General features: G+C 41.5%; 2 protein-coding genes across 2 annotated transcripts in view; both read left to right on the top strand.

Annotated features, from left to right (window-relative positions):
• Window positions 1-1,329: 1,329 nt before the first annotated feature.
• Window positions 1,330-3,220, top strand: LOC131108084 (SLC35A4 upstream open reading frame protein-like). The gene is made up of 3 exons (XM_058058839.2): window positions 1,330-1,442; window positions 1,850-1,948; window positions 2,283-3,220. The coding sequence occupies exons 1-3, from the start codon at window positions 1,341-1,343 to the stop codon at window positions 2,475-2,477; spliced, it is 396 nt and encodes a 131-aa protein (XP_057914822.2). The 5' UTR covers window positions 1,330-1,340; the 3' UTR covers window positions 2,478-3,220.
• Window positions 3,221-3,563: 343 nt separating this feature from the next.
• The window catches only part of srbd1 (S1 RNA binding domain 1), a 32,088-nt gene continuing 19,136 nt past the window's right edge, over window positions 3,564-16,515 (top strand). Inside the window, exons 1-14 of the mRNA XM_058058835.2 lie at window positions 3,564-3,702; window positions 3,971-4,032; window positions 4,213-4,546; window positions 4,612-4,818; window positions 5,285-5,451; window positions 6,060-6,177; window positions 6,258-6,396; window positions 6,513-6,609; window positions 6,691-6,880; window positions 11,839-11,942; window positions 12,078-12,185; window positions 12,766-12,923; window positions 13,141-13,231; window positions 13,369-13,476. Coding sequence (XP_057914818.2) covers window positions 3,971-4,032; window positions 4,213-4,546; window positions 4,612-4,818; window positions 5,285-5,451; window positions 6,060-6,177; window positions 6,258-6,396; window positions 6,513-6,609; window positions 6,691-6,880; window positions 11,839-11,942; window positions 12,078-12,185; window positions 12,766-12,923; window positions 13,141-13,231; window positions 13,369-13,476 — 1,883 coding nt within the window. The 5' untranslated portion in view covers window positions 3,564-3,702. The remainder of the gene's footprint in view (window positions 3,703-3,970; window positions 4,033-4,212; window positions 4,547-4,611; window positions 4,819-5,284; window positions 5,452-6,059; window positions 6,178-6,257; window positions 6,397-6,512; window positions 6,610-6,690; window positions 6,881-11,838; window positions 11,943-12,077; window positions 12,186-12,765; window positions 12,924-13,140; window positions 13,232-13,368; window positions 13,477-16,515) is intronic.

The raw sequence follows: 16,515 nt of genomic DNA, 5'->3' as shown, positions 1-16,515 counted from the left end.
ATACAGTACCTCCATGCTTCGCTCCTGAAGTCCGACTCTTCACAGCTAGCGGTCCAGAGGAGGAGTGTGCGTCCTCGTCTTTCACTCCAAGATGGACACATCATTAAATACTTGGTGATAACCTTGAATCAGGAGGTTAATGGACATTCTGTCCCGTCGAGGATTAAAAACCTCTTGTCATTTTTTAGAAGTTATTACATTCTGTATTGTTGTGTTCTTGTCTCTACTAGTCGTATGTCAAGTCTCTACTTCTCTGGCCACTCTTAACTTTCACAGCCTTTCCACACATCACACAGCTCAGTTCACAATGCATTCCGTCAAAAGTGACACACCAAAGGCTGCATCATCAAGGAAAAACTTTTTTACTGCATAAATCCCGATTCCTCCGTGTGCAGGTTATTATATGTTATAGTCGGAAGTAGAATTTATCAAGCGTGTGCCTTCTTTTTACACCCTTTCTCACTTCCTGATGTCTCATTATTCACGCTTGCTCATGCAGAGCCTCCAGCAGCAGCAACCAACAGTGTATGCACAGGAGGACTCCACTTAATTAGACACATTTTCTTCCCAGCGCAACTGCAGATATGGATACTGTATATTCTTAGGTGGACATACGTATGATCAAGTCTTTACACCAGGTGGGGCCACACTTTTTCCTCTGGAACATGCAAGGATGGAAGGGACACTTTGATATTTGGTCAAATATTTCAAGATAACAAATGTATTTCAGCTGTGTGGTATAAAGCAGGTGAATTGGCTAACATTTTCTCATGATATTACAGGTTTGTTCTTGTACTTGTGACCTTTTTTTTTCTCATTAGATTTTTTTCCAATAACATTTTGACTTTATTCTACTTACAACTGACTTTCTCTGAAAAAATATTTAAAAAAATATATAATAAGTATAATATTATACCTTATATTGTTATATTATACTTTATTTTTCTCAAATTGAGACAAAAAAATTTTAACTACTAAAATGACATTATTTTCACTCATATTATTCCGAGTTTGGATTGTTTGTCTATATGTGCCCTGTGATTGGCTGGCCACCAGTCCAGGGTGTACCCTACCTCTTGCCTGAAGACAGCTGGGATAGGCTCCAGCACCCCCGCGACCCTTGTGAGGATAAGCTGTAGAAAATGACTGAATGGATATTCCGAGTTTGTTCTCATAAAACTGACATTTTTGCAGAATATTTCATATGAATCCCTGTATAGTGTATTAAATGGACGGTTGGATGGTTATTTTAATAGATTAAATAATATTCAGAAATGTTCAAGGTGGTTAATGTTGACTATTTTTATTATTATATCAAGAAATCTTGATAATATCAATTGATGATACCACAGGTAACCGCTAGGAGGCAGTATGGTCCATTATTGTCACCCGGACGGCAGACGAAGAAGAGGTCCATCCAAGCTAATATGGCAAATGACAAGGTCGGTATCCCTGACGTAATAAAGTACACAAACGGTTGTTTTTAGTGGCCGTAAAGACGCTAATTGTGTTTAAAGTGGGCGAATAAGCGTACAACGTTATACTCGTCATTGCTGGTGAGCTTTAACCAAAATGGCGACATAGCAAGCTGATGTAGCCGCATTGTTAGCTACACTTAGCCAGCTAACAACCGCTGTTGAATACCGGAGAAACGTGTAACATTGTAACATTTGTTTTGGTAACACTTGTTAATTATCGATGGTCCAATAGTAGACAAGCATAGCTACCCTACATGTGAAGTGAATCGTTAACTTTTTGACCGCCTGCAACAAGTTTCTGCTAACATTTATACTGTGTCAGCTAGCGTCTGATGGCCTACTGTATTAATGTTATAAATAAATATGTCTAGACTCCTCTGGGTCAGCTGAAGGACCTGGTGGAGCTGAAGGATCAGCTGGAGGACATCCAGAGGCGTATGGAGGATGAGATACAGGCTGGAGTCCCTGCTGTAAGTTGCCCCTAAATTTGAATCCTTCATTTTTGTGTACCTCTGTCCTCATTAAGGTCACAGGTGAGCTGCAGTCTATCCCAGTTGGCTTTGGGCAAGAGGCAGACCTGGACGCATACTGTATACAAACAACTATTCATACTCATATTCATACACATATTTTTGCAATGTGGGAAGACTCCAAACACTGATGCCCACATGGAGATTCCAAACCTTGATCTCCTGACAGTGAGACCAACATGCTAACCACTTTGCGGCCCCAACCTTTAACATCTGCATCCACATTTCCACTTTAAACAATTGATCCAACTTCCTGTCTCCTCCTCATCACCAGGGTGGCAGTCTGCTGGCTTCTCCTTTCCTGAAGGGCTTTCTGGCCGGGTATATTGTGGCAAGGTTCCGCTCGTCTGCACTGCTTGGCGTGGTGGTCGGAACGTGTACGGGAATCTATGCAGCACAAAACTACAAGATTCCCAATGTTGAAAACACGGTGAAAGACTACATAAGCAGTCTGAAAGGAGGGCGCTAATGAGAAGAGATCAGAATGGACATAAATGAGAGGAGAAGGCGCCATTAGCAACATATGGCAAAGGATTTGGGAACTAAACTGCTTCATTTTGTGTTTAGTTGATGGGTGTTTACTCTATATTTGTCCTCTTTCTCGTTTCTCTCTGTTTTTCTGCCCCCCTACTGGTCAGAGGTCAACTATAGCAGCACTCAGCGCAATGCACTTTTTGCAGGACGTGTGTATCCATCCCTACAGCTGTCCTTATAGGTCAACTTTGAACTTGAAACATTTTTGTCTCACATCCTGCACTTGTAAAGTCATTTTTCTACATGTATAAATCACTGTTTATGAGTGACTTATTGATGCTATGCAAGCTGACACTGCAAAAGATGGGGAGTTCACAAGTGCAGCAGTTTATCAAAAGAGAAAAATATATATGCCAAAATTTAAATAGTTGTGGATATGTTGTAGAGAAAATACTGCACAAAAACATTATCTGATGTGCCTTGCCTGGTGTGGTGTGCAATATTACTCGTGTTAACATACTGGAACATCGTTTATAACATACACTTGTTGGGATTTATTTTCATCTTGACTGGAAAGCCTCAGAAAATGTTTAGTTGCTGGAAATTTGGTGGATTTTTAGTTTGCTTTGCATGCTTATTTTTGTTTACAATTGAATATTTTATGTAATTTAGGTTCATGTAAGACGCAGGATTATGGTGCTGCATCTCTGCATTTTTAAATAAATGGGTACTTTGATTTTGAAATGGTGTTTTTATATGATCTGCATTGTATAAAATAGTTATAATGTATTTCACAGGTTGTAATCCCTGAGTGGAAAGATTGCCAAAATGAGAATGCATCCTAAAATGGCCACTACACTTTGTTCATATACATTTATATACAGCATATTATAAACAGCTTCTGAAGTGCTGCACAAAAAGCACTTAAATAACTAAGTAAAATAGTACTAATGATAACATGACTTAATTCTCGAGTGTGTGAAATATACAAGTACAAGTTTAGCTCACTTTTTTTATACCACTCATTATATTGCATTGCACTTACAGTATTGTTAAACTGCTACAGCTCCCTCCGGGCCAGTAGTGGGCGCTGGTGTGCATGTAGACCCAACTCTCTTCTCGTATTCGATATTAGATGAAGTTGGGACATTGCTCGTGTTGTTTCCCTTTAACCAACTTACTGCCAAGCGTGACTAATGTGAGCATATCGAGAAACAAAGGTAATGTTTGTGATATTTCCCATGACACACTGTCAAGCGAAAACGTCGAGCCTAAGTCGTTGCTTGTCGTCATGGCGGTGACATGACGCGCCAAATTTGAAATGAGTTAGCTTGGTAATGTTCAAGCTAGCAAACAAGCTTGGCTGACGTTTGCGCTATTAGCAAAATAAACAAACGTTTCTTGGTAGTAATTAATCTTACAAATTAGCCAGATATCGTCTGTGAGGTTTATGACATTCTCGTTATCTTTGTTTACTTTCTTAAACAGATGAATCGACAACCAAGAGCGACTGTCAAAATTGTGGACTATGGAGAATGTGAAGATGACCGGTGAGCATTTTATGGTTAACATTTTTGAATTCCCGCCTTTTCCCGCTGCCTTATTATGATAGTTAGTGATGTCGAGGTTAGCTTATGTCTCTCTTGGCCTGTTTTTGATGCTCCACGCGGTTCCTATACCTCATACAGTACAGTATATCCTACTTTTTACTTATTTTTACACCCTACTAGGGTCAGAGTTTTCAGTAGCGATGACCCCAATGAAGAAGAATGGAGGCCACCTGAGCCGAAAGCTCCATGCCAGAACCCCAGAGCCTTGGTTGCAGGTGAGAAGTCAGCCGCTGCCAAGAGAACCTCAAAAGCCAAGGAGCCTAAAGCAACCAAAGTGCCTAAAGTTAAAGAAACGCTGCATAAATCTGATGCCAAAAGCAAGGCACCCAAAGGTCGGGCAGAAAGGAAAAACGACAAGATGAATGCAGGTGAAGGCAAAAGAGACATTAAAAAAGAATCGCCGGCCAGTCAGAGAGCAGCAGAGAGTGGACCAAGTGTCAGGCCAAAAGAGGAGGTATGGAAGACACACAAAGATCTAATCAGGAGTTGATATGTCATACCTGTTTTTTTTCCTTACAGAGGGTTTCATTTACTGTGTCAGACGCCAACGAAGGCACATCGTTTGCTGGCTGGACAGCAAAGAAAGAAGAAGCGGAAGACTTCACCTTTGATGAACCTGCGCTGAAGAAACAGAAGACAGGCAATGACTGGAAATCTGCTGTTCCGACAAAAGGATCTCAAGCTGTGGAGAAAGGGGACCTTAATATGAACTGGGACATGATAGAGGTATTAGTCTCCGTCGTCGTCTTCTTTCTCTTTCGGCTCTTTCAGCCAAGTACTTCTTTTGTGTATGTTATCCTTTTTACATGTACACTGTGACTCCATACTTGTTCAGTGTAATACGTACATGCAATATATCACAATCACAACAACATAACATGGAGTGGCACAGGAGGAAGCAAACTTTAGCAACGCTTATATCTATGTGAGCTAACAGGCTAACTTTAGTCACATTTTAACAGCAACATTTCGCTAGGTTAGACCTTTCGCTATAGAAAAATGAAAGTACTAAACTTGTACGTAGCTTCCATGTCTGTACGTGACTGAAGGAAATTGCCAATTGGTGTGCATTTATCATTCACTCTTTTTAACATACTTAATAAAGTCAATGTTGCATCAAGGCTATCATAACATCTTTTCCCGCTATCTATATTCTATTATATAACCGCATTCATGACTTCTTTTCGCTCAGGTGCTGTCCACCCTCACGTGCGTGGAGCGATGGGTGTGCAGCAATGTGGTCACCTTACTGCGAGAAGAGAACACGGTACCTTTTATGGTGCGCTATCGCAAGGAGATGATCAACCACATGGATGCTGATGCCGTGCGGGACGTCCAGCTGGTGTATGAAGAACTATGGTGAGTAATCGTTAACTAGGGTGAGCGGCTGTGTGAATATAATTTAGGATATTATTATAATTATGAGCCACATGATGGTTAGCATGTTGGCCTCACAGTCGGGAAGACCTGGGTTCGAATCTCCAATTGGGCATCTCTGTGTGGAGTTTGTATGTTCTCCCTGTATGTTCGTGGGTTTTCTCCGGGTACTCCGGTTTCTTCCCACATTCCAAAAACATGCTAGGTTAATTGGCGACTCCAAATTGTTCGTAGGTATGAATGTGAGTGTGAATGGTTGTTTGTCTATATGTGCCATGTGATTGGCTGGCCACCAGTCCAGGGTGTACCCCGCCTCTCGCCCGAAGACAGCTGGGATAGGCTCCAGCCCCCCCTGCGACCCTCGTGAGGAAAAAGCGGTAGAAAATGAATGAATGAATAATTATTCAAGAGACTGTCATTTTCCCCAAATGCAGTTATTATTTCCAGAGTGCTTTTTAAAATTTGGCCACTAGGTGGAGCCAAGGGACAATTTTTATTTTCATTATTTTTAAACGTTGCACTCTCTTCATCAGCCTATAATAATATTACAGTGTTAGTGTGTATGTTACCTGTCGTGTATGTTTTTATAGCTTGCTGGCAAAGAAGACTCAGTCTGTGGTTAACACCCTGAAAAAAGATGGGGTCCTCACTGTTGAACTTGAGCAAAGCCTGAGGACCTGCCGATCCGCTGATGAACTGGACCATGTGGTCAGAGTTTTACAGTCTTCAACTAATTATACACAGGCACAAAAAAACCCATGTGATTGACTCTTCTTCTGTTTTTGCAGTATACTCCTTATAAAAAAGGCTGTAAGGTGACCAAAGTCCGCAAGGCCAAAGCTCTCGGCCTCGAGGCGGCTGCCACTGCTCTCATGGAGTCTCCGCACAATCTGGATCTAAGCGCATGGGTTAAACCTGGAACCGAGGGTAAGAGACTTGTACAGTATGTTAAAACTGTGTCCACACCTCGGCCTTGGAAATCCGTCCATCCATTTTCTATACTGCTTGTCCTCCTTGTATTCATTTATTTCCGTATGCATCAGGTCTGTCATCTGTGAAGGAGGTGGCTACAGGTGTTGAGCATATTTTGGCCTACACAATCGCCAAAGACCCTGAAACGCTCAGCTTTGTGAAAACATTGTGAGGTCACATCCACATGCACACATCTGCGCTGTCGTCTTTTTCCTGTGTTGCATATCTGCCTTTTTAATTCATGTCTAGGTGCGAGACCAGCATGGTGACTCTCCACTCGTCAGTGACCAAGGCGGCTCTCAAGGAGAAAGAAGAGCAGGAGAAGTCGGACCAAGGCCACAAGAAGCCAGGAGTTCAGAAAAAAAAAAAGCAGGATGTTGACAAGTTCCAGCTCTACTTTGACTTCACCTGCAACATCAAGCGCATTCAGCCTCATCAGGTAGTCCGCCTCTTAATTTATTGCAGACTAATTCACCAAAATATCATTGAATTTTATATTAATCCAACGAAAAGTTATTTTTTGGATTTTATGTATACGTAGTTTACCAGGGGTGTCCACAAAAGGACCACATAGTGGAAAATGGAAGGATGCAAGGGCCACTTTGATGCAGTTTTGGTAAGGCAACAAAACTGCATCTCAGCTTTGAGTAATAGTTGAAAATATTTACAAATATTTCAAGCGATCGGCCACCAATCAGTATCGGATGTTATCAGTGAACAAGCACGATATTGATTGGAGCAGCACTACTTTTTACTAAAATTACCGAATTTTATTTATTGTCATAAAAGTGTGCCTTTTTTTCTGAAATTAAATCACAGAGGACATAAGTGTTTTCACTTTCAGGACACATGCCCCCATACCAGCACATGCCATCTGTTTGCCATCGCTGCCTGCCTCGTGCATTCCACCGTCGAATGTTAGCCACGTCAGATGCAGTTAGCCCCATGCCCCCCCAATTTATTTACCCCCATCACCACCACCTCCCCTCTTCCCCTCTGTCCCCCCAGTGACTGGTGGGTTACTCAGAGTTGGTCCTGGGCCTCATGTGTCAGCACAGCTCCCATCACCCGCTGCCTCTGTGCCACACAAACACTGTGTGGCAACCAGGCTTTGCCCTACAGTTAAATCACACACACACACACATCCAGCAAGTCCCCCTCGTTCTCTCCTCTTAACATATGTGACATGTCCCCTGCCGACATGCCATTGGATTAGAGCACTGTGACTGACAGGTGTTCTCCGGCTGTGACAGCTCTTGCTGCCAGGCCCACAGGCGGACCCCATCACCAGGAGAGAGAGAGAGAGAGAGAGAGAGAGAGAGGAGGAGTAGGAGGAAGGGAGAGAGCGAGCCCATATGAAGGAGGAGGATTGCCCATCACTTATCTCCATCCTTCCCTCCTCCCCTGCTGACTCAAGCTCAGCTATACAATCCCCCACCCCACACCCCGTCCTCTCCCTCTTGCGTTTAATTCGATGATTCGCTTTTGTCACAGAGTGTTAATCCACAAACCGCCGTGACCCTGCTAGCTGTCGGACTGCGGCTAAAATGAACCTTTTCTAGCCGTCAAGTCGGCGGGAAGCGGGAGCAGGTGGGGGATGTGTTTTGACAGGAGGCGTGTGTGTGTGTGTGTGTGTGTGAGTGAGCGGGCGTGCAGACAGACACTTGCCCGTTTGCTTCATCGCATTTTGGTAAACTCCAGCTCAGCTGCTTTCTTGGAGGGAATGATGGGGGGGTGCCTTAAGAGCGCAAGAGTAGAATAGTTACTCCTCTATCAGTTCACTTGGATTGGAAAACATTTGCCATTTTTAAGTAAATTTTTAAATAACCTTAAAATCCTGTAATGCAATAAACTGATGTGAATTTCACAGGCTGGATTTAAATGTATTAAGAACCATATTGATAATCAAATTCAAAACTAGTTTTCATTTTCATTAATTTGCATTCAATCAAATTTGTATGAATTCTGTATTATAAAGGGCTCATTAAAGCCACACTGAAAAGAACACAAGACAACAATAATGTCATAGTTTTGACATGAGCAGTAAGTTTAAAATAATTTGACAGGAGAAGGGAAATGTAATATTGAGTGAAAAAAATAAGTTGTACTTATTGTATAATAATTATATATGTAATTTAATATGGTCAAAGTAAAGTCAATTAAGTGGGGTTTTTTTGGGAAAAAATGAAATTGTAATATGGTGAGAATAAAGTAATATTTTTTTGTATTTTTAAGCACTATGAATTGCCTTGTGTATGAATGGTGCTCTACAAATAAGCCTGCCTTTTTCATGAAAAAAATAATAAGACAAAAAAAAATCCATAATGTTTCAGTGTGGCCTTAATACATGACTTTATATTGTGTTATAGAAATGTACATTTTATTTACTGTCTCTTCTACATTCAAAACTCAATATTATTATTTTCAGTTTAAAGAGAAAGTAAAAGTTTTTACGAGCCTTAGTGAATACTTATTGACTGAGCAGTTTGATAATCTAATCAATGACAATCCACTGATAACACGTCGGCATCTTGAAGCAGAACTCTCTTGACATCTGTAAGGACACTGAGCTCAGACTTAATTCCATCATATTTGATTTTAAGGCCTCCATTTGAAGTGTACGCATTTAGCTCATAGCTATTACCAGCCGGCACACTTATGCGTATGCCAAGATGGATTTGTGGAGGGTGCGCTGGACTACTTTTTGATGCCACTTGCGCAGCACTAAGCGCACCAGTCAGGGGCTTGCCTGCAGAGGGACTGGGGATAAATGGAACTGTTTCATCAATTAAACACTCCTATTTGATGGACAGGTGCGGAGGAACAAGTTTGTTTGGCTTTGTTGCATACAAGCAGCACTTGTTTGATAGTGTTAGTCTTATACACCGTATACCATCATTTAATAAATTTAAGATAGTAAACAAACTAATGAAATCACATTTTTGAAGTTCTTAGATCCCTTTTAACAGTGCATTTGTGGGTTCGTTTTTAGGGGCTGAATATGAGTGTCAGGGTCCAAACGTTTGGACCGAGCGAGTGTGGTCTATGTGTAAAGATGAGTGGGCCTTGCCTTGCTGTTTTCCCTTGTGATGAATCATTCTTCCTTGTGCTTGTTTATCAACAATATAATATAAGATGGCAACACCTTTACCTTAGTGAATCTTTAATGTTTTTATTGTTAGAAAAAAACAAAACAATGTAGTACACTAATTTAAGTTTTAATACCACAAAAAATGATATAATGATATAGAAATGCACATTATCTTTTTGAATATGGCGTCCATAGAGTTATTCTGTCTGTAAAAGCGGTGTCATGAGACACTCAACACAAAAAAAGGCAAGATTGAGTCCACGAGATAGGGCAAGGTTTTAACATTAATAAAAAAAAAAAATCAAAAAAATGACTGGATACACACAATAAATTATATTGTCTAATTTTTTTTAGACAAAAACACTCATAATATACAATAATAATAATCAAATAATAATAATGCGTAATAATGCAATATTTATTTTAATATCTTTCAGTCTGTAAAGTTGTGGAAGTGGTGTTTGTGACATGTATTTTCTCACAGGCAATTCATACTGTCTAACGTTTGCAGCATTTCTTGAAATGCTGGATTTTCAACTGTATTACCAAACGCCTCAGTGAGTATTGACTCTCTGTATCTCCTTGTGTAGTTTTTTCTCCTGGTGGGAAAAGTAGGTCGGATGGATATATTTGATGTGGGCAAGTCTACACTAATTTGGTAATTATTTACTTCACAACACTATATCACATTTTTTAGGAAAAATGAACATGGACACAGAACGTGTGTTTTTGTTTCGTTCAATTAAAATGCAATCAAATTATCAATTATTTTACATTTTTATTTAATTTATTATCCCTTTTCACTAATTTCTATACAACTGTGTAATATCTGTACGAAATCCAATGAAAGTTATGTCTCTAAATTTTGTGAGATTTTTAATCAGCGAAAATGCTTGTCGCCGATGTACAGTATATTTTATACAATATTTTTTTCAAATGCTTGAAAATTGAGTTGTTTGAGATTTTTAAGTAATCCTGATGTCCCAGTTGTACCTCGAACACTGTGTGTGTGTGTGTGTGTGTGTTTATACTTGTTCCATGGTGTGGATGGATGTGTTGATGACAGTATTCCTCTAAAGAAAGGCTGAGAGAGACAAGGAGACAGATCACTTGGCCCGCTGCCCTCCCTCCAGGGTGGTGGTAGCTGGTGGACGAATGAATGAATGCATGTGGTGGTGGTGGTGGTGGTGGTGGTGGCGGTCTGTCTGCTCTCGTCAGGCTTTGGCCGGTACCTCGCGACCCGTCACTTTTGGCCTGACTTAATGCACAAACACACACTTCTGGCTGTGCCTTGCATCACCTCGTCTCGTATTGCTTTGTGTCTACGATTGTTTATTTTTGACAGTCTCACTCTTGGGCCTGTAGTTGGCCTGAGAAATATTGTTGCAGTCAAGACAAGCGCTGCAGAGGGGAAATGTAAATTTCATTGTAATTCAAGCAAGATGCATTTACCCTCACCCTTACCATGCCACGAGCTGTGCTTTTTCATGTCGTGTGTGAGGGTGCTGCTGAGTGGTTAATGGTTGCAGCACGACACGGCGCGTGCGGGCCTTTGTGGGGTGGGGTGGGGGGGGGGGGGGCGGCAGGCCCCTCGGTGCTCAGCGCTGATGGTGGCACAGCGGTGGCATTTGTCAGCTCGCTTTTTCCACTTGGGCTCCAGATTGACGTCTTGTTTCTTAGCCCTGTGCTGTGGCGGGCTAAAGGTTCCCCGCTGAAAAGGTCAGACACTTACTACTGTTTGCTTAACAGCATGTAACAGTTCCTTTGAAGGGGTGGGGGACAATACGCAACACAACAGGCCTGACCACGGGACATACCCCGAGGATCATCACTCTCAATTGTGTGTGTGTGTGTGTGTGTGTGTGTGTGTTAGTGCAGAGAGAAGGTATTTTGTGTTCTGTATGGTTGTGTATATTTTGGAGGCACTTTGCAATATTCGTAATATGTTTCCTAATTTTATTACTTCTGGTACTTAGGTGATGTTTTTAAAACTTAATGTTGTTTCCTTTACTTAACCTTTTAATATTTTTTAAAAATAATTAGCTAGCTCTGGAATGTCAATACAAAATGAGCTGCTGCTGGAACATGAATGGTTTCTTGTATCATTGTGTTACATAGGTAGGAGGAACCGAATCAACAAGCTTAACATTTTTGTCTGTAAAAGAGATGAAATATGCAATACAAACCATGGCCTTGATACGTCTAATCAATTTACACCATATTAAAAGTGTGCCTCGTATTCTGTTCAGTAAACCGATGATTTTGATCAATTCATCAATGGTGTTTACTTGAATGTCTGTGCACAGACTTTGGCCATCAACAGAGGGGAGAGTCTGAAGATTTTGACAGTGAAGGTGAACATTCCTGACAGTGTGAAGAGTAACTTCACCAGGTGGTGCGTCAACATCAGGTCAGACACAATTAAAATGCACACACTCTTCCAACACGGCATATCAAAAGACACTTTAATTCTGCATGTTATTAATCAGAAGAATGTCAGTAAAACTGTGTTGACATCAATTGTTAACCTTATTTTCCACTGCAGATGGAAACCAAAGACGTATGCAAGAGAGGAGCATCACGCACTCATCAAGAGTTCAGTGGAGGATTCTTATAAAAGGCTTGTTTTGCCTTTCCTCACGAGGATGTACAGGTACATGAAGACGGGTTTTCCTACCAAAGCATGGATGTGTATGTCATTTGATTAAAAAAAAAAGTTTTCAAAAAGTAAAATTATGAATAACTAAAAACAACAGATGGATCAACCTGTTTCTCTATGGCACTCGCTAGGGCAGTTAAGATGTTTGTGTCAGCACACACATGCAGTGGGTGACGCATCCCGGAAAATATTTGGGAAGATTCCATAATTTAATTACTTGACTCTGGAGCTGCAATTAATTATTTTCTTAGTCAATTCATCTCAAGGGTGTTGTTTTGATTACGTAATCCATTTAGTAATTAATTAGTCCTGAGATAGACCAAATCGATTAATGGTGATTAGTGGTTATCAGGAAAGAGGCAAACATGTTAATCACTGTTTGCCTAAAACTCAAAAATAATAGATCTGCTTTCATGGATCACGAAGGAAATTAAAAGTATTCACAAAAAGTATGGAATTTAGAAATGTCAAATTCTCAGGAACCCTGTGCTGACCTTCATCAATAATACAGGACTGTGCTTTTTTTTGTTACTTCATTATATCAATTTCATTTTGTTCTCGTTCCTCTTTTTAGAACCAAACTTACAACAGTAGCAGAGAAGGAGTCAGTCGCCATGTTTGTACGAAACCTACGCCAGCGGCTGTTAGTGTGTCCAGTTCGAGGCTGCGTCATGATGGGGGTGGACCCTGGCTTTGCACATGGCTGTAAGCTGGCAGTCCTCTCCCCGACTGGTAAGACAACAGTGGATGAAAATGTGTCACATTTTATTAATGTGCATATACCTTTCAAATCAGCAGCAAATATAAATATCTGGTAGGTTGTACGGTATATGACTATTATACTCCATATGGTCCTCTATGATAGACACCTTGCTTTAAGTAAACCTACTGTCGATAGAAGAACTGCCCAGGTTTGTCTTTTAGCCTGTCCTTGTGTCTTTGCTGCCAGGTCAGATTCTCCATACTGACATAGTCTACCTGCATGGCTCCCGCAACCACAAAGAAGCAGACAAACTGCGCCACCTAATGACAAAATACAGGTACTGCAGAATGTCTATCATTAATTCACTGCCACCTGTGTTGTTTAATCTTATTTAATCTACTCTGGGTGTTACTACCAGCAAAGGTATACCTTTTCTTTATCTCACTCTTTGATATCCTCTCTTGTCAATACTAGCTGCAGCAGGGTCGTTATTGGAAATGGGACAGCGTGTCGCGAGACCGAGTCCTTCTTTGCTGACCTTATTGCCAGACGCTATTTTCACCCACTGGATGTGTCGTACTGGTAAGCTCTCCCATTAGGCATTATATCCTGCCAAACATTGCTTTTGTTTTGTTTTTTTCCCCACAAAGTTTAACTTTGAATTTTGACAACTATATAAATGTATTGCTAGCTGGTAGTGTTCTTTTATTTATTTTTTTGTTTTAGAAAAGTGTAATTTGGAGCTGAAGAGGGACACTGCCTTTAAGTAGATGAACATACTGTATATAATAAATAATAGTGAGGAAAGGGCGAGTGAGCAGAGGGGTTAAGAATGTAGAAAAGCCAAAACATGGACAAGAGAGAGAGAGAGCGAGAGGGGTGCATGCGAATCGGAATGTGTCCCCCCCCAATGAATATTGTCTATTAAAGCCATCTGGACTTTGTTTCGCTTTGGGCCAATTAAGGAGACGCTTTGCGGTCCACGTTGTCTATAACCAAGGCCCAGTCCACACTTCGGCATACAACACCGCGGGAGTTTGGTCCAAGCATAATAACCACTGGTCTCACTTTGCTCCGTCTCGCTCTCTCTCTCTGTTTGTTGACTTGGGGGTTAGCATTGGGACCGCAGCCTGAAACCATGTAACCGGAATGCGTGTCTCCGGGTTCATGTGCACTTCAGCAGCAACACCTTTGCTCTAATAGCTTACTTTGTGTTCTGTTTTCAAGAGCAGCCTGTGAAAGTGAGGCGTTATTATATTAAGGTGATTATTTTGATTAAAGATGTAATTTCTGTTGAGTTGCAAAAGCTATCTTCCTGCTGCTCCTACGACTGGCACTATTTTGACTTTTCAGAACCGGCACAAAAGTTTGGGACTTTTGGGGTTTTACCCAGCAGTAGTAAAAACTACTTCATTATGCCACTTACAAAAAGTCACATATGATATATAATATAATATTCAAATATGAATTATTCTCAATTAATAATAATTTAAGCGCTTTTGTCAAGTAATTAATTTGCCGACCTTCATTAATCAAGACACCATGAACATATCCAGAGGGGAATGCTGCCCTGCCAGTTCAGACCACTACACGGTCCCTCAGTGGTGGATAATGATTGGGGTGCACAGCTCCTTTGGCGCTACATTTGCCGCTAACTATGACCGTCGTTCTTCCCTGCTGACTGACCCGCAGCCGACCTCGGCGTGCCTCGTTACCCCAGCAATAAGCAATGATGTCAGTGACATGCAATAACAACTATGCAAGCGAGATAAGCAGCATGGGGTCTTGGGCTCGCTGGGACTGCCTTCATTACAATTAAGTCACCATTTTTTCTAGAATGCTTTGTGACACAGTGCTTCTTCTCAACAGTCATCATTTTTGGTACACTTGTAGAGTTTAATGGGAGGGTCAATCTGACCGTTGTTACTGTAAATAATGTCTCATAGACGTGAGTGCATGGCCTGCACTCTTGGGCCTCACCATTAGTCCATTCAAGGCCGCAGCTTCATTTGCACCGTCTGCTTCCTGTCTCAGTGTGTGTTCGCCACCCTCTCCGTCTGTCCTTCTGCTTCAGTGCTCAGCTGGAATGACGGCCAGAAATGGCAGCCTGTGGGCAATCCTTACTTATATTTGTGTGCGTTTGTGTAGTTTTAAGGGCCTTTAAAATCAACCGATTGTATGCAGCCAGGCAAAAAGAAACAAAACAAGTTCAAAGGATTTATTTATATTATTCGGAACATTGTGTTTATTATGAGATACAGCTGATTTGCTACATGCCCATGACTTGAATAATGAACTTGTCACTCGAATCACAGTTTATTAGGTTGCAAAAATTGCTAGACCTGGACTCCTTATCTCACTGTTAGGCTTATAACACCTTTTACATGACATGATTATACTTGAACAAGTTCTTGAGGAATGAGCAGTATCCCGCAGGACATTTCGGCAGCGTGGGCTATTATTTCTCTGACAAGGTCTGTCTGTGCCCGCGACGGCCCCCTTCTGCATCCACATTAGTTTTCTTCGCCGTGCAGCATGGCCCCCAATAATATGACGACCTCCTGCTGGATGTCAGTTTGTGACACACCCGTAAAGAAGAGCACCACTTTTTTTTTTTTGTTTTTTTTTAACCTTTGTGGGGTTTTTTTTTGTGTGTGGCTCTTAGCAGCATGACCTTGTCTGTCATTGTGCTTTAGCGCTGACTGGCAGAGCACACACTGGCTTTGTCAAAGCTCATAAAACAGCTCAGGCAGTGCAACAACCGGTGCAGATGTGCCTCTGTGTGAGTCTGTGTGGGTGGGATCGACGAGGGGTGGGCACTTTGTGAATCTTTGTGTTGGGCTAATTGGTAACGGACGCACACGCTCAGCATTGTGCGTCCCTTGCTCCATCATTACTAGCTAAAATCGATTTTTTTTTTTTTTAGGAGAACATCACCCTAATTGCAGTAGCCTTTAAAATTGGACCCCCTCACTTGATCCTATTGCGTTTCTTTAGTTAATTGTCTGCACTTATGAGTGTTTGTCTTCACTTTCCTCTAAAGAAAATAATCTCACATCGTAGTTGCTGGTGTCATTCAGCCCTGTCTTTAGTTTCTTTGCACCACAGAGGATGTACTTTGTGTGTGAGCGTGTTATCGGGGCTGTGTGCAGAAAGAATGACAAGTTGACAGTGTCTGGCCCTAACAAGCTGATGCTAATGATATCAGAGGGCAAAAATATGGCGGGTGGAGGAGTTGCGGATGTGGGCTGGGTCAGAAAGGTCTTTGGGCAATGGTGATGATACACACACAAACATGAGAGCTCCAGGCCGGTAAAAATGACTGATTTCTTGGCCACTTGCTCTGTGACTCCTGAAGGCAAGAGGCCAAATGACCCTGATAACCTCCCCATCCCACTCTTTAAAAAGCTCCCAGAAAGCCAATGGAAGTGCACTCATTTTGAATTGTAACATATTTTTCTACTGTACTTGATCCGCTTTGTTTCATGGATTGGTTACGTTTGTTTTGGACATGCACCGTCGTCTTCATGTCTTTGCCTCAAGTTGTGCCCCGGCTGACTTTAAAAAGTGGCAGGCCATCTCTCTTTCAAGAAGTAGTCATCATCCTCTCCTTGATTGCCT

The sequence above is a fragment of the Doryrhamphus excisus genome, linkage group LG20 (assembly GCF_037039965.1).
Source record: "Doryrhamphus excisus strain RoL-2023G ecotype Guam linkage group LG20, RoL_Dexc_Guam_v1.1, whole genome shotgun sequence".
NCBI classification, from domain to species: Eukaryota; Metazoa; Chordata; class Actinopteri; order Syngnathiformes; family Syngnathidae; genus Doryrhamphus; species Doryrhamphus excisus.
The sequence above is the reverse complement of the archived record's forward strand: the minus strand, read 5'-3'. Positions and strand labels throughout refer to the sequence as shown.